The sequence below is a fragment of the Balaenoptera acutorostrata genome, chromosome 10 (genome assembly GCF_949987535.1).
Source record: "Balaenoptera acutorostrata chromosome 10, mBalAcu1.1, whole genome shotgun sequence".
In the NCBI taxonomy this organism is placed as follows: Eukaryota; Metazoa; Chordata; class Mammalia; order Artiodactyla; family Balaenopteridae; genus Balaenoptera; species Balaenoptera acutorostrata.
Window position 1 is genome coordinate 2,193,668 of NC_080073.1, and position 18,107 is coordinate 2,211,774.

Below are 18,107 nucleotides of genomic sequence, written 5' to 3' on the forward strand. Positions count from 1 at the left end.
GGAGGGCACCTGGGCCGGCTGGCTTCTCGGGACTCACAACGGTTCCCTTGCTGGGCTCTTCCCTGTGACCCCCAGATCCGGAGATGCTGGGTCCTGCCGGTTCCTAAGTCTTTCGAGGATTTTGCAGAGAATGTGGCTGGTTCTCAGCTTCTCCACTGCGTGCTTGGGATTTGGCCTCCTCGCCTGTGCTGTGTCTGCACCACTTGCTTGTCACCCTCCCAGCGCTCATGCTGGCTTCTGTTCTCTTCTCCTTGTCCTTGTATGTTTACGTCTGAAAAAAAAATTCCCTGTGGTTTTAGGGGAGTTCGGTGAGGGGTGTAACCAGATGTATGTGTTCCGTCTGCCACTTAAACCGCATGACCTGATGTTTAGTTCATGTCCCCAGTGGGCTGAAGTCGCCCGCACAAGGGACCATGGTGTCAGCGTCCCCGGCGCCCAGCCCGGGGCCTGGTACGAACAGGAGCTCGGTGACCATCAGTCAAGCATGAGAGCCAAGGAACAGGACATTTTGATACACTGTTTGTATCACAGTTCATCTGTTCAAAGAGGATTCCCCTCGCTCAGATTTTCAGTTGCCTGCCCAGCTGCTGCCACTGCAAACAGATTACAGGTTGGGAACTTGAACTTGCCGGAGGGCAGGTCCAGGAGAGAAAAGCAATAGGGGATTTCCTTCCACTCTCTCTGTCTCACAGGGTTCCCCCGCCCCATTCCTTGGAACAGAAAGGGAGCTCTGTCTCTCCATGCCTGGTTCATAATTCTGGGATTCAGGCTTCCCTTGCGTCTAGCCTGGGACATGCAGGAAGAGAATAAAACCCAGGAAACTCACTGGGTTTGGTCTCTTTCTCCAGTCTGCCCACTGCCTTTTACTTTTCAGAAGCTGCTCCGTGCATCTCTCTAGGGTTTTTTTTTTTTTCTTTAATATTTATTTATTTATTTAGGCTGTGCTGGATCTTAGTTGAGGCACACGGGACCTTCGTTGTGGCATGAGGGCTTCTTAGTTGCGGCATGCGGACTCTTAGTTGAAGCATGCTTTCTGTTGTATTCAGTGGCAGGTGCAGGGTGGGTGTGCTTATTCCGTTTAACCAGATTTGAAAGCTCCTCTTTTATTTTTCTTTTTGATTATTGATTTATAGATATTCTTTTTATTAATATATTGTGGATACAAGTCCTTTGTCAGATATATATGCATTGTACATATTTTCTGCCCATCTGGAGCTTGACTTTAATTTTCTTAATAGTGTCTTTGATGAAGTCCATCTTATCAACTTTTTCTGTTACGATTAGTGCTTTTTGTGTCATATCAAATAAATCTTTTTTCCACCTCAAGTTTATGAAGATACTCCCCTGTGTTTTCTTCTAGAAGAGGTATGATTTTAGCTTTTATGTTTAGGTCTATGATTCCTCTAGAATTAATTGCATTTTCCTAACCATAAAAATGGTATATTTCTTCATTTAGATTTTCTTTAATTTCTCTCTGCAATGTTTTGTAGTTTTCAGTGTACAGGTCTTACACGTCTTTCGTTTCTTCCTAAGCATTTTATGTTTTGATGCTGTTGTAGGTGATATTTTAAAACTTTGTTTTAGAATTTTCATTGCTAGTAAATAGAATTACGATAGTTTTTTAAAAGTATTTCTGAGATATACATTTTAAAGTAATAACTAGAATTATGACTTACAACATTATACCAGAACATATAAGATTTTTAGAAATTTAATGTAATGTCTGAAACGTTTATATTAACATATTTCCATACAAATAACCCAAAGAAAGTTTAGTATTAGTTGTTTTTTGTTTGTTTGTTTTTTTATACTGCAGATTCTTATTAGTCATCAATTTTATACACATCAGTGTATACCTATCAACCCCAATCGCCCAATTCAGCACACCACCATCCCCACCCCACCACGATTTTCCCCCCTTGGTGTCCATACGTTTGTTCTCTACATCTGTGTCTCAACTTCTGCCCTGCAAACTGGTTCATCTGTACCATTTTTCTAGGTTCCACATACATGTGTTAATATACGATATTTGTTTTTCTCTTTCTGACTTACTTCACTCTGTATGACAGTCTCTAGATCCATCCACTTCTCAACAGATGACTCAATTTTGTTCCTTTTTATGGATGAGTAATAGAGAATTACAATAGTTTTGACCTTGATGATATACTTTTATTTTTTAAAAACTGAACAAATAGATTTATTTTATGTTCCTGATCATCCTAATACCTGTGCCTTTGTACATCTGGTTTTGCTAGTGGTACCTTTTGCCCTTAGGTGTTTTGTGATTTTTACTATGATCCCATGTTCGATGTGGGAATTCTTTGAGGCCTAGGTTGGAAGTGGATTTCTCCAGAAGGTTTTCTTAATTATTTATGCCAGGTACCTGGGAGCCCTACCAACCCAGGATTATTCTAAAATAGAATTTCAGCATCAATGATAATATAAATAGTACCCTGGGAGTATGCATTCGGACCACACACTTGTGTAACGGTGAGCTTCTGATGATAAAGTCGTAGCATGCGCAAGGTTCCCTGTTTCTGTCCCGACACAGCCCTGCCCCCCACCTCCAGCTCAGCCTGCGAGTCCTCTTAAACCCAGACCCAAGTTCTGCTTGGTCACTTTATATGCTAAAGGTGAGCCGTGCCAGCCCTGCAGATGCGTGTCTGGGAAACGCGGATTCTCTGTTCTAAAAGCCACTCCTCTCCACACTTTCTGTGCCTGGCCGTGGGACGGGAAGAAGGCACAGGGCCTGTCCTCGTGGCACTGGCCATCCGGGGGAAGTAGTTGCTTCAGCCGCCAGCTCGGCGCTGTACACGTGGCTCTCGGGCCTCGCGGTGGCCTTGCAGAGTGGGCTCTGTCCTTGGGGTTTGTGAATGAGGAACCACGGGCCGCAGGGGCTGCAGGGGCTGCCGGGGGTGAGCCTGGGGCCGGGACTTGAGCCCCTGGGTGGGGGCCACCTGGAGGGGAGGGGGGCCGGCAGGGGGCGCCGCGGCCGCACCCGTGACCGCCGCCCCTGCTCTCTCGCAGCGGCTGTGCACCCCCGTGTACTGCAGGTACCAGTTCCACAGGACCCCGGTGCACAGGACTGAGGGCCAGCCCCATGGGACCCACGTCTACTTCCAGGACGTCAACGTCATCTTCCTTGGGGCCATGCACCCCAGCGACCTGAGGGAATACCTGGAGGGCCCCCCCATGGTGGTGGAAGTTCATGACCGGGACCGCAAGTCAGAGGGGTATTCCCGCAAGCCTGCCCTGTTTGGGGAGGACCCGCTGGATTCGTACCTCAACCTCCAGACCCTAATTTCCCCGAAAGAGACGGAGAACAACCCCTTTGAAACCCAGGATAAGATGTGGGACCCTTACGGAGTTGCCCAGGTCAGCTTTGCTGACCTCCTCCTTGGCCACAAGTACTTGAACCTGGCCGTCCCCGTCCACAGCTGCGAGCCCAAGGCCACGCGCCTCGGCCATGACGGCAGGAGCAGGAAGGTGGTGGGGTTCCGGGTGCCCGGAGACGGCCTGCGGCACGGCCCGATGCCCCCGGACGACTACCTGGAGGCCAGCTGCCTGCTGAAGCTGCGGGTGGGCGTGGCAGTGCCTCTGCGGGCGGGGACCGAGGCCCTGGACGCCAGCCCCACGGCCTCCCCGTTTGGCCGCGTCATCTTCGTGTTCGCGTCCAGGAAGCTCTCACTCCTGCACGGCCTCCTGCAGGACGTCACCGTGATCAACGCCGGGGCCCTAGGCCTGGACTCCTGCCCCGTGGAGGACATCCCGCAGATCCTGTCCGCCTTGAAGATGCGGGCGAAGATCCAGGAGCGGCCGGACCTGGACATGCTCACCGGCTTCCACCTGCTGGACGGGCAGGGCCGCCTCCTCATCCTGGAGGGCTTGGCCGACCGGGGCCTGAGGCGGCTGTGGGAGAGCCACCAGAGCCGGTAGGTAGGTCGCCGCGTTTCTGGGTGGGGAGGGGTGGCCAAGCTCAGGTTCTGTGTCGCCGACTGTGGGAGGGACCTGTTGATTCGGTGCCTCTCGGGGTTTTCATAAGGCACTTCGCAGAGCCTAGCAACTGGGAGAACCGCTTGCCTTTGGTTGAAGCGAAGACTTCAGGGGTATATGGAAGGCAGGCGGGTTCAGGAAACTGGGTGCTGCCTTCAGCCTCCCGAGGCGCCCCCCCCCCGGCCAGCGGGGGGCAGAGTGTTCTGCACTGCCCTGAGCGGGACACCCCAGGGACACAGACGTCAGCTCGTCCCAAGGGAGACAGGGCGGGTTATTGTGAGGCCGGAGGGCTGCGTACACTGCAGAAGTCCCCTTCCCTGGAGGCCCAGGCGCCCCCGATGGCCGCCCCCTGGAGGTGTTGCAGAGGCAACGGAAGCGTCCCCTGCTGGGCTGCAGCCGGTGGCCCCTCGTGGTCCTTCCGTTCTTTAGTTTTGGTGACGGGATACCTCTCTTTTTCTTTCATGATTTGCAGCTATCCTAGTTTGGATCAATGGGGCCTTCCTTCTGTAGTCTGGAGGCCCCCCTGTCTGTTCTCAGAGCTCAGATGCCCCATGACCCAGATGCTGACCACAGCAGGGAGTCCGGGTGTTGACTCTGTCCGCCCAGGAGGGGGCCTGTCTTGATGTGCTGATGGCCAAGAGCGTGGGGGCGGGGGAGGCGGGGAGGCTGCCTCCTGGCTGGGTATCCTCCCAGGAGAACTGAAAGCGTGCATACACACAAAAACGTGCACATGGATGTTCACAACACCATTATTTATAATAATCAGAAAGTGAAACAACTCCAATGTCCATCAGCTGATGAACAAAACATCCATACCGTGGAATAATATTCAGCCGTCAAAAAGGAATGAAGTATTGATACAGATACTTCAACACGGATGAACCTTAAAAACATTATGCTAGGGGACTTCCCTGGTGGCACAGTGGGTAAGACTTGCGCTCCCAACGCAGGGGGCCCAGGTTTGATCCGTGGTCCGGGAACTAGATCCCTCATGCATGCCATAACTAAGAGTTCACATGTCACAGCTAAGGAGCCGGTGAGCTGCAACTAAGGGGCCCGCCTGCCGCAACTAAGGAGCCCGCGAGCCGCAACTAAGGAGCCCGCCTGCCTCAACTAAGACCTGGCTCAACCAAAACAAACAAACAAAAACTCATTATGCTAAGTGACCTGGAGGGCATTGTGCTAAGTGAAATAAGTCAGACAGAGAAAGACAAACACTGTATGTTATCACCTACATGTGGAATCTAAAAAATAAACTAGTGAATACAACAAAAAAGAAACAGACTCACAGAGAGGACAAACTAGTGGTTACCAGTGGGGAGAGGGAAGGGGGGAGGGGCAAGATAGGGGTAGGGGAGGAAGAGGTACAGACTATTGCATATAAGATAAATAAGCTACAAGGATCTATTGTACAACACAGTACAATATTTTGTAGTAACTATAAATGGAGCATAATCTATAAAAATTTTGAATCATTATGTTGTACACCTAAAACTAATATTGTAATCAACTATGCCTCAATTAAAAATTATGCTAATAGGGACTTCCCTGGTGGCACAGTGGTTAAGAATCCGCCTGTCAGTGCATGGGACGCAGGTTCAATCCCTGGTCCAGGAAGATCCCACATGCCGCAGAGCAACTTAGCCCGTGCGCCACAACTACTGAAGCCCGTGTGCCTAGAGCCCGTGCGCCTAGAGCCCGTGCTCCGCAACAAGAGAAGCCACCACAGTGAGAAGCCCGCGCACCACAGTGAAGAGTAGGCCCCGCTCGCCGCAACTAGAGAAAGCCCACGTGCAGCAATGAAGACCCACTGCAGCCAAAAATAAATAAATAAATAAATAAAAATATTATGCTAATAAAAGGAGCCAGACATAAAAGGCTACCTATTATATGATTCCATTCATATGAAATGTCTAGAATAGTCAAGTCCATAGAGATAGATCAGTGGTTTCCAAGGTCTGAGAGGAGGGGTTCAGGAGAAGTGGGGAGTGATGAAAATGTTCTAGGATTAGACAGTGTTTGTGGTTGCACAACTTTGGGAGTATACTAAAACCGCTGAATTGTACACTTATTTTGGGGGGCGTATACTATTTTATTCAAATTTAAATTTCACCATCAAATGCTGAACTTAAGTATATGCTGGCCCTGTGTTTAGATTTTTGAAATAAAGGTGGACAGCTTTAAGGGTGCAATGTATTAAACACTGCACAATATATTAAACAATTAGAGAAGATCTAGGGGTGCTATAACTCTATATACCTTTGTACATTGAGTGGCGTTAAGTATAGGGACAAGCCCAGCACCTGGAGGAAAAGCCCATTGAGGACTGAACAGAGGCCCTTAGCTGCTGTCAGAATCTCCCCTTGACTTTCAACAAACCAAGGAGTCTGTCCGTGTACAGAAACCGCCGAATCCGGGGCAAACAGCAACAGGATAAATATTAAGGAATTGGCTCTTGCCAGTTCGGACTGTGGGGGCCGGTCTGAAGCGCGCGGGGCTGGCTAGAGCTGGGACGTGTTGCAGCTCAAGTCTGGGATCTGTAGGTCAGAGCAACAATCGATTCTAGAGACAGAATGGTGAGTGCATTCTGCAAAAACCCCCCGGGGTTTGCCGACAAGTTCCTAGGACGCTCTCCTCAAATGGCAGGAATCGTACACTTCAAAAGAGTGAACTTCATGGTGTGTGGGAAAGAACTTGGCCTTGCCCAAGAGAGGTCTGGCTTTTGCCCTTGGCTTCTCGGAGGTGAGCTGTGTCATGCCTGATAGGAGTGTCTTTGGTTAGGTTGGGGGCTGACCACACTGGATCTCAGGCTGAAGCCTCACCAAAGAGTCACAGGATGGAGGTTGGTGGGGCCGGAAAGACCAACAGCGTGACTTAGGGCAGGGGCTTTGGGTCGTGCAGTATCATGGGCACGTTTTTATGTGGATGCATGTTTTCAGTTCTCCTGGGCAGATAACCAGCCACGAGGTAGCCTCTCCCTGCCCGTCACCCCCTGCCGTGCTCTTGGCCATCAGCACATCAAGACACGCCCCCTCCTGACATGGAGACTGAGATTGCTATGTGGACCATCAATCAATCAATCAGTCATTAATGGAGCCCCAATAAAAACTCTGGACACCAAGGCTAGGGGAGCTACTCTGTGTAGTGATTCTTTCATCATCTTAAAAATATCATTTCCAAAGAAAAAGTTTTGAATTTTGATAGAGTCCAATTTATTGATTATTTTTTCTTTTGTACACTATGCTTTTGGAGACATGTTTAAGAATTCTTCACAAAGCTTTAGGTCTTGAGTATTTTTTCTCTGTTTTCTTCTAAAAGATTCATGGTTTTATGGTTTACTTTTTTTTTTTAACATAGATGGATATTTTCCCTTTCTACTTGTCTGATTGCCTTTTCTTATAGCTTATTTGACTTGATGAGTATTGTTTTTTGTTTTTTGTTTATTTTTATTTATTTATTTTTGGCTGTGTTGGGTCTTCGTTTCTGTGCGAGGGCTTTCTCCAGTTGCGGCAAGTGGGGGCCACTCTTCATCGCGGTGCGCGGGCCTCTCACCGTCGCGGCCTCTCTTGTTGCGGAGCACAGGCTCCAGACGCGCAGGCTCAGTAGCTGTGGCTCACGGGCCCAGTTGCTCCGCGGCATGTGGGATCCTCCCAGACCAGGGCTCGAACCCATGTGCCCTGCATTGGCAGGCAGATTCTCAACCACTGCACCACCAGGGAAGTCCCAAGATTCTCTTTTTTTATGATGGAATAATGTTTCATTGTGTAAATGAACACATTTTCTTTTTTTTTTTTTTATTAATCCATCAGCAGACACTTAGGTTGTTTCTGTCCCTTGGCTATTGTAAATAATGCTGCATTGAACACGGTGATGCAGGTATCTGTTCGAATTAGTGTTTTTGTTTCCTTAGGATGAATACCCAGAAGTGGAACTGCTGGATCGTATGGCAGTTGTATTTTTAACTTTTTGAGGAACCTCCAAAGTGTTTTCCATAGTAGCTGTACCAATTTATTAATACATCCTTACCAACAGTGCTTGAGGGTTTCCTGTACTCCACATCCTCACCAAAATTATTATTTCTTGTCTTTTTTATAATAACCATTCTCAACAGGTATGAGGTAATATTTCACTTTTGTTTCGATTTGCATTTCCCTGATGATTAGTGATGTTGAGCATCTTTTCATGTACCTGTTGGCCATCTGTTTGTCATCTTTGGTAAAATGTCTATTCAGATCTTCTGCCCATTTATTTATTTATTTTTCCTTTTCTGTGACTTTATTGACTTTAAAATTATTTTTTTATTGAAGTATAGTTGATTTACAATGTTGTGTTAATTTCTGCTGTACAGCAAAGTGATTCCGTTATACATACATATATATATATATAGATATATATATACACATTTTTTTTTAGCACCTTCGTTTCTTTCTTTTTTTAAAGTTTATTTGTTTATTTATTTATTTTTGGCTGTGTTGGGTCTTCGTTCCTGTGCGCGGGCTTCTCATCACGGTGGCTTCTCTTGTTGTGAAGCACAGGCTCTAGGCACGCAGGCTTCAGTATCTGTGGCATGAGGGCTCAGTAGTTGTGGCTCGCAGACTCTAGAGTGCAGGCTCAGTAGTTGTGGAGCACGGGCTTAGTTGCTCCGCGGCATGTGGGATCTTCCCAGACCAGGGCTTGAACCCGTGTCCCCTGCGTTGGCAGGCGGAGCCCTAACCACTGCGGCACCAGGGAAGTCCCCACATATTCTTTTTTTTATATTCTTTTCCATTACGGTTTATCATAGGATGTTGAATATAGTTCCCTGTGCTACACAGTAGGACCTTGTTGTTTATCTATTCTATATATAATAGCTTACATCTGCAAACCCCAACCTCCCACTCATCCCTCTCCCATCTCCCTCCCCCTTGGCAACCACAAGTCTGTTTTCTATGTCCATGAGTCTGTTTCTGTTTTGTAGATAAGTTCATTTGTGGTATATTTTAGATTCCACGTATAAGTGATATCATATGGTATTTGTCTATTTCTTTTTAAAAAAAATTTTATTTATTTGGCCACGCCGGGTCTTAGTTGCAGCATGCAGGATCTTCAGTTGTGGCATGTGGGATCTTCAGTTGTGGCATTGGGATCTTTTAGTTGTGGCATGTGGGATCTTTAGTTGCGGCATGTGGGATCTTTAGTTGCGGCATGTGGGATCTAGTTCCCTGACCAGGGATCGAACCCGGGCCCCCTCCATGGGGAGCACACAGTCTTAGCCACTGGACCACCAGGAAAGTCCCTATCTTTCTCTCTCTGACTTATTTCACTTTTTATGATAATCTCTACGTCCATCCATGTTGCTGCAAATGGCATTATTTCATTTTTTTAATGGCTGAATAGTATCCCATTGTATATATGTACCATATCTTCTTTATCCATTCATCTGTTGATAGACATTTAGGTTGTTTCCATGTGTTGGGTATTGTGAATAGTGCTGCTATGAACATAGGGGTGCATGTATCTTTTTGGATTATAGTCTTGTCTGGATATATGCCCAGGAGTGGGATTGCAGGATCATCTGGTAGCTCTATTTTTAGTTTTCTGAGGAACCTTCGTACTATTTTCCATAGTGGCTGTACCAACTTACATTCCTACCAACAGTGCAAGAGGGTTCCCTTTTCTCCACACCCTCTCCAGCATTTATTATTTGTAGACTTTTTAATGATGGCCATTCAGACTGGCGTGAGATGGTATCTCATTGCAGTTTTTATTTGCATTTCTCTAATAATTAGTGATGTTGAGCATCTTTTCATGTGCCTATTGGCCATCTGTATGTCTTCTTTGGAGAAATGTCTCTTTAGGTCTTCTGCCCATTTTTTGATTGGGTTGTTTGTTTTGTTGTTGTTGAGTTGTATAAGCTGTTTGTATATTTTGGAAATTAAGCCCTGTCAGTTGCATCGTTTGCAAATATTTTCTCCCATTCTGTAGGTTGTCTTTTCATTTTGTTTATGGTTTCCTTTTCTCTGCAGAAGCGTGTAAGTGTGATTAGGTTCCATCTGTTTATTTTTGTTTTTATTTCTTTTGCCTTGGGAGATTGACCTAAGAAAACATTGGTACGATTTATGTCAGAGAATGTTTTGCTTATGATCTCTTCTAGGAGTTTTATGGTGTCATGACTTATGTTTAAGTTTTTAAGCCACTTTGAGTTTATTTTTGTGTATGGTGAGAGGGTGTGTTCTAACTTCATTGATTTACATGAAGCTGTCCAACTTTCCCAACACCACTTGCTGAAAAGACTGTCTTTTTCCTGTTGTATATTCTATTTTTTAAAATAATTAATTAATTAATTAATTAATCTTTGGCTGCGTTGGGTCTTCTTTGCTGAGTGCGGGCTTTCTCTAGTTGCTGTGAGCAGGGGCTACTCTAAGTTGCAGTGCGCGGGCTTCTCATTTTGGCGGCTTGTCTTGTTGTAGAGCATGGGCTCTAGGCGTGCAGGCTTCAGTATTTGTGGCTTGCGGGCTCTAGAGCACAGGCTCAGTAGTTGTGGCGCACGGGCTTAGTTGCTCCGCGGCATGTGGGATCTTCCCGGACCAGGGCTCAAACCTGTGTCCCCTGCATTGGCAGGCGGGTTCTTAACCACTGCACCACCAGGGAAGTCCCTCCTGTTGTATATTCTCGCCTCCTTTGTTTAAGATTAATTGACCATAGGTGTGTGGGTTTATTTCTGGGCTGTCTGTTCTGTTCCATTGATCCATATGTCTGTTTTTGTGCCAGTACCATGTTGTTTTGATTACTGTAGCTCTGTAGTATTGTCTGAAGTCTGGGAGAGTTATGACTCCTGCTTTTTTTTTTTTTTCTCCCCTCAGGATTGCTCTAGCAATTCTGGGTCTCCTATGGGTCCATATAAATTTTTGGATTATTCTACTTCTGTGAAAAATGTCATGAGTAATTTGATAGGGATCACATTAAATCTGTAGATTGCTTTGGGTAGTATGGTCATTTTAATAATATTAATTATTCAAATCCAAGCATGGGATATCTTTCCATTTCTTTGAATCCTCTTCACTTTCCTTTATTAATGTTTTACAGTTCTCAGTGTATAAGTCTTTCACCTCCTTGGTGAGGTTTATTTCTAAGTATTTTATTTTTTGGGTTGCAATTTTAAAAGGTTTTTTTTTTTTTTTGCATTCCCTTTCTGATATTTCACTGTTGGTGTAAAGAAATGCCACCAATTTCTGTATGTTAATCTTGTATCCTGCTACCTTGTTGAATTCATTTATCAGTTCTAGTAGTTTTTGTGTGGAGTCTTCAGATTTTTCTATATATAGTATATCATCTGCATATAATGACAGTTTTACCTCTTCCCTTCCAATTTGGATACCTTTTGTTTCTTTTTCTTGTCTGATTGCTGTGGCTAGGACCTGCAATACTATGTTGAAGAGAAGTGGTGAGAGTGGGCATCCTTGTCTTGTTCCAGATTTTAGTGGGAAGGCTTTCAACTTTTTACTATTGAGCATTATATTGACTGTGGGTTTGTCATAAATAGCTTTCACTATTTTGAGATATGTTCCCTCTATACCCACTGTGGTAAGAGTTTTTATCGTGAATGGATGTTGAATTTTGTCAAATGCTTTTTCTGCATCTATTGAGATTATCATGTGGTTTTTGTCTTTTGTTTATGTGGTGTTTGTGTCAAGGTATTTTTGGTCTTTTCTTTTGTTGTGGTGGTGTATCAGATTGATTTGTGTATACTGAACCATCTTTGTGAACTTGGGTTGAATCCTGCTTGGTCATGGCGTTTGATCTTTTTTACGTGTTGTTAGATTTGGTTTGCTAATATTTTGTTGAGAATTTTTGCATCTATATTCATCAAAGATATTGGCCTGTAATTTTCTTTTTTTTGGTGGTATCTTTGTCTGGTTTTGGTATCAGGGTGATTGTGGCTTCACAGAATGTCTTTGGGAGTGTTCCCTCCTCTTCAGTCTTTTGGAAGAGTTTGAGAAGAATCAGTATAAGTTCTTCTTTGTATGCTTGGTAGAATTCGCCTGTGAGGCCATCTGATCCTGGACTTTTGTTTGTAGGAAGTTTTTTATTACAGATTTCATTTCACTTCTAGTGATTGGTCTGTAGAAATTATCTATTTCTTCTTGAGTAAATTTTGGTGGGCTGTATGTTTCTAGACAATTCCATTTCTTCTAGGTTGTCAAATTTGTTGGCATATAATTGTTCATAGTATTCTCTCATGGTTTTTTGTATTTCTGTGGTATCAGTTGAGATTTTTCCTTTTTCATTTCTTATTTTGTTTATTTGGATTCTCTCTCGTCTTGGTGAGCCTGGCTAGAGGTTTGTCAATTTTGTCAATTTTGTTTACCCTTTCAAAGAACCAGCTTTTGGTTTTGTTGATTTTTTTTTCTATTTTTTAAAAAAAATCTCTACTTTATTTCCTCCCTGATCTTTATTATATCCTTCCTTCTGCTGACTTTAGGTTTTGTTTGTTCTTCTTTGTCTAATTCTTTTAGGTGGTAGGTTAGGTTGTTCATTTGAGATTTTTCTTGTTTTTGATGAAGGCCTGTATTACTATGAACTTTCCTCTAAGAACTGCTTTTGCTGTGTCCCATAGATTTTGTATGGTTGTGTTTACATTGTCCAGGAAGGAGGTGGCTGGGGCTCTCGACCACTCCTGGTGCCTGGGCAAGTGTGTCAGTGGCCCACGACCAGTCTTGTCCGGGAGGGAGTTGGTGGAGGCTCACAACGACTCCTGGGTCTGGGCAGGAGCTGGTGCAGTCCCTCAACCACTCCTAGGGTCTGGGAGGGTTTTAGTGGGGGCTTGAGAGCACTCCTGGCATCAGGGTGGGTGGCGGTGGAGGTCTGCAACTGCCCCTGGGCAGGCAGTGTCTTGCCCTCTGGGAGCACACATACAGGGAAAAAAGGCTATAGTCTAGGACCCACCTCTCCCCTCCTACACCACCCAAACAATGCTGACTGGCCTCTGAGGCGTCTCAGGCTTCCTCCGCTTATACCCCCAGCCGTGGTGGCACTGGATTCCTCCCCTCGCCCCCCAGTCTGTCTCTACACAGCCAACCCCAGTCCTCTCCCTGGTTCTGATCTCTGGAGCCCAAGTTCCAGCACTCAGCCCCTGCCAGCACTGGGGATGTGCGTGTCAGGCTGGGGAGTGCAGGTCTCCCTCTGCTCTGGCTGCCACAAACTGACTGCTGCGTTCTTCTCAGAGGCTCTGAAGCTCCCCTTCTGTCCTGGCAGATCTCCCTGCCGGTGAGGGGGCTTCCCAGGGTGCATGAACCTTTCCTCTTTCACAGCCCTCTCCCAGGGGTGCAGGTCCCATCTGGATATCTTTCTTACTTCTTTTTTTTTCTTTTTTCCTACCTGGTTACATGGAGATTTTCTTGCCCTTACAGCAGTCTGAAGTCTTCTGCCAGTGTTCAGTAGATATTCTGTGAGAATCGTTCCACATGTAGATGTATTTTTGTTGTAGATGTGGAAGAGAGCGAGCTTTGTGTCCTACTACTCTGCCATCTTGATCAGTCTCGTGTTTTCTGTTAGCAATTAGCATCCTTTCTTTTCAACTGAAAGAAGTCCCTTTAACATTTTTATAAGGCCAGTTTAGTGGTGATGAACCCTGTTGGTTTTTTTATCTGGAAAACTCTTTTATCTCTCCTTCAATTCTGAATGATAACTTTGCCAGGTAGAGTATTCTTTGTTGGAAGACTTTTTCTTTTGGTACTTTGAATATATAGTGCCACTCCCTTCTGGCCTACAAAGTGTCTGCTTAAAAATCTGCTGATAGCCTTATGGGAGTTACCTTGTGTGTAACAAGTTGTTTTTCTCTTGCTGCTTTTAAGCTTCTCTCTTTGTCTTTAACTTTTGACCTTTTAATTATAATGTGTCTTGGTGTGGGTCTCTGGGCTCATCTTATTTGGAATTCTGTTTTGAGGTGGCCTGTTTCTCTTTTGCCCTATGTGAAGGGGTCATTCAGCTAGCTTTTAGTTTTTGTTTTTGTATTTTTTCCCCCCAGAGGAAATTGTTCCATATGTAGCTGTAGATTTGGTGTGTCCTTGGGAGAAGGTGAGTTCAGGATCTTCCTACATCACCATCTTGAACTGGAACCTAGGTTGAGTTTTTGTTTTGTTTTGTTTTGTTTTGCCTACATATATCCAATTGCTACAGCATCATTTGTTGAAAATATTGTCTTCCTTTACAGAATTGCTTTTGCATCTTTATAAAAAGTCAGTTGGTCATAATTGTATGGATTTATTTCTAGGTTCTCAGTTCTGTTCCATTGATCTGTGTGTCTGTCCCTTCACCAATACTACACAGTCTTGATTACCGTAGCTATATAATCAAAGTCAGGATACTTTATTCTTTTTCAAAATTGTTTTTGTTGTCCTAGATCCTTTGCCTTTTGATATAAATTTTACAATATGCTGTATATATCTACAAAACATCTTTCTAGAATGCTGATAGGAATTATGCTAAACTTATGTATCATTTGGAGAGAACTATTTGAGCCTTCCAATCCATGAATATGGTATGTTTCTCCACTTATTTAGATTTTTAAAAATTTCTTTCATCAGCATATTCAGCATACAAGACCTGTATGTATTTGGTAGATTTATATCTAAGTATTTTATTTTTTGAGTGATTTTTAAATGGTACTGTATTTTTAAATTTGTTTCCAGCTGTGCATTGCTTGTATATAGAAATATAATTGATTTTTCTATGTTGATTCTACAGCCTTGCTAAACTCACTTATTGGTTTGAGGAGTTTTGTTTGTTTGATTGTTTGTTTTTGGTAGATTCCTTGGGATTTTCTACACTGACCAAGATGTCATCTGCAAATAGGAATAGTTTAATTCCTTCCTTTCCAGTCTGTATATCTTCATTTCCTTAGTATGCTAGCTAAGACTTGAAGTACTATTTTATGTAAGAGTTGTCACATCCTTGCTTTGTTTCTGACCTTTGGTGGAAGGCAGTCTTTCCCCATTATGTGTAGGTTTTTTGTAGATGTCCTTTATCAACTTGAGGAAGTTCCACTCTATTCCTTATTCGCTGAGAGTTTCCTAATTTGCTGGCTTACACAATTCACAAAACTCAATCCCAGACAGAGTAAAAACTTATTTGAAATAATTATGGACTCACAATAAGTTGCAAAAATCATAGAGAGGTTCCAGGTACCCAACACCCTGTCTTCCCCAGTGGTGACATCTGACATATTGATGGATGCAGTACAGTCAACTAGACCACAGTTGTCTGTTCTTACTCAGATTTCACCAGAAAAATCTTGTTGTTGTTCATTTTATTTTTCAGATTCCACACATAAGTGAGAACATACAGTATTTGTCTTTCTCTGACTTATTTTACTAAGTTTAATACCTTCCAAGGTCCATCCATGTTGTTTCAAATGGCAAAATTTCATTCTCTTTAATGGCAGAGCAATATTCCACTGTATCTGTATATCGTGTCTTCTTTATCCATTCATCTGCTCATGGGCACTTAGGTTGCTTACATATCTTGGCTGTTGTAAATTGGGGTGCATATATCTTTTCAAAGTATTGTTTTCATTTTCTTTTGATACATACCCAGGAGTGGAATTGTTGGATCATATGGTAGTTCTATGTTTAATTTGTTGAGAAACCTCCATACTGTTTTCCATAGTGGCTGCACCAGTTTACATTCCCACCAACAGTGTAGGAGGGTTCCCTTTTCTTCACATCCTCACCAACACTTTATTTCTTGTCTTTTTGATGATAGCCATTCTGTGAGGTGATACCTCATTGTGGTTTTGATTTACATTTCCCTAGTAATTAGTAATATTGAACATCTTTTCATGTACCTGTTTGCCATCTGTATGTCTTCTTTGGAGAATGCCTATTCAGGTCCTCTGCCCATTTATTAATTGGGTTGTGTGCTTTTTTAACACTGAGTTGTATGAGTTCTTTATATATTTTAGATATTAACCCCGTATCAGACGTATCATTTGCCAATGTTCTCTCATTCAGTAGGCTGCCTTTAGATTTTGTTGATGGTTTCCTTTGCTGCGCAAAAGCTTTTAAGTTTGATTAGGTCCCATTTGTTTATTTTTGCTTTTGTTTCCCTTGCCTGAGGAGACAGATCCAAAAAATTATTGCTAAGACCAATGTCAAAGAACGTATTGCCTATGTTTTCTTCTTATATTTAGGTCTGTAATCCATTTTGAGTTTATTTTATATACGGTGTGAGAAAATGTTCTAATTTCATTCTTCGACACGTAGCTGTCTAGTTTTCCCAGCACCACTTATGGAAGAGTGTCTTTTCCCCGTTGTATATTCTCACCTTTCTTGTAGAAGAAAAATCTATTTTAAAAAAGCTGAATTGTAAAGCTTGTAGATAATACTATAGGAGGACATATTCATGACCTCAGAATAAAGAAAGACTTCTTGAATAAGACAGAAGTAGAAAAAATAAAGGAAAAAAATGACAGGTTTGGCTATATTAAAATTAGTAACTTCTGTTCCCCCAAAGACCATAAAAATTGCGAAAAGAAAAGCCACAAACTGAGAAAAAAGTATATGCAATGTATGGAGCTAGTATTCTGAGAATACAGAAACGCCTGTGAACAAATAAGAAAACAGTAAAAACATCCCAGTGGAAGAATGGGCAGAAGCCTTGAACAGGGACCCCCCCAAAGGAGAACCGCCCCCACCCCAACACACAGACTCAGGGTGGGATGTGCAGGCTCCGTGCAGATTCACCGGGTTCAAGAAGGTGGAGGAACCTGAGCCCAACACAGTGGGTGGCACAGTGGTGGGGGGGGGAGGAGGATGCAGAGTCGGTAGGAGGGGTGGGTCGGTAGGGGAGGGGGAGGAGACAGAGATGGGGCAGGGGCGGCGGGACACAAGCAAGCCCAGGCCAGTGCCAGCGTTTTCACCGCCAGCGTCCCTGGGAAAGCGCCGAGCTCCGTGGCGGGCAGAGCGGCAGCGGCGTGGGGCCCCTCTTCTCTCTTGCAGGGTCCCGCGGGCGGAGCCCGGCTCCTACAAGGCGCTCTACAACTCGCAGCTGCGCTTCCGCCGCCGCCTCTACGCCGACCTGGAGACTGTCCCGTACCACGTGCGCCTGTCCCAGCCGCTGGCGCAGCTGGTGAAGCACGCGGCGCTCTACGTGCGCAACACGGTGCCGCCACAGGTCTTTCAGGCGCTGAGCAGGTGCGGCCCGGCCCGTGCCCCGCCGTCCCGCATGCTCTGCCAGGGGGCCTTCGGAAGCATGCCGCAGACAGAAGGCAGCCTAACCCGAACCCCAGCTGTGCCTGCTGAATGTGTTTTTAAAAAGGGGGCGTCTGCTCACCCTGGTGGGGGTGGGGGTGACCACTCAGTCCTCGAGCTGTGCTGACATGAGGCTCTGTGCCTCGTACCCTCTGCCTGGGCGGGAAGGAGCTCTGGGGCCCACACCCCCGACGGCCAGCCTGTTGAGGCCACTCCCTGGTGGGGCGTGGGTTGGTGCGAGGTAGGGAATAAGGCCCTCGGAACTGAAAAATAATCAGAGCAGAAAGTGGGAAGCCTTTAACTGCGGGGGGGCTGAGAGGGGAGAGGGAAGGGGATATCTCCCCCCGCCTCAACCCCATGGGCTCAGCTCATGGCATCTAAGCTTCTCGTGCACGAGCTGGGTGACCCGGGACCAGCTCATCAACCTCTCTGTGTTTTCGTTTCCTCTCATAAAATGGGGACCGTCTGACCTGTCGTGCCAGGCAGGCAGGCTGAGTGGGGCTCCTCTGTGTTCCAGGATCTACTGCATCTGCCACTACAGCTCCAGGCTCAGGGAGGTGATCACCGGGGACCTGCTGCCCTCCTCCTCCATGATCAAGGAGCTGAGCCAGGAGTTTGGGTTGCCCATTTCCCAGGAAGATCTTACAGAGGGAAAACTGCTGTCTGTGTCCCCTCCTCCTGCCCCCAGTCTGGAGGACTTCCGGAGCCGGAATTCCACCCTCACTTCTGAGATCCAGGCCCACCAGGAGAAGTACCTGCAGTGGCGGAACACCATGATCCTGAAGAACAGAGACCAGAAGTACAGCCTGATCCAGGTAGGCGCTCCCACCCCCAGGCATCCCAGGCCTCCTGCGGCCTGTGTCTGTTTTCCTGGGCAGGGATCCC

At 45.3% G+C, this 18,107-nt stretch overlaps 1 protein-coding gene across 1 annotated transcript in view; it reads left to right on the forward strand.

The window, feature by feature from the left end:
* Positions 1-18,107, forward strand: part of CFAP92 (cilia and flagella associated protein 92 (putative)) — a 126,982-nt gene that overhangs the window by 41,388 nt on the left and 67,487 nt on the right. The window contains exons 11-13 of the mRNA XM_057554926.1: positions 3,028-3,932; positions 16,971-17,165; positions 17,740-18,037. Coding sequence (XP_057410909.1) covers positions 3,028-3,932; positions 16,971-17,165; positions 17,740-18,037 — 1,398 coding nt within the window. The remainder of the gene's footprint in view (positions 1-3,027; positions 3,933-16,970; positions 17,166-17,739; positions 18,038-18,107) is intronic.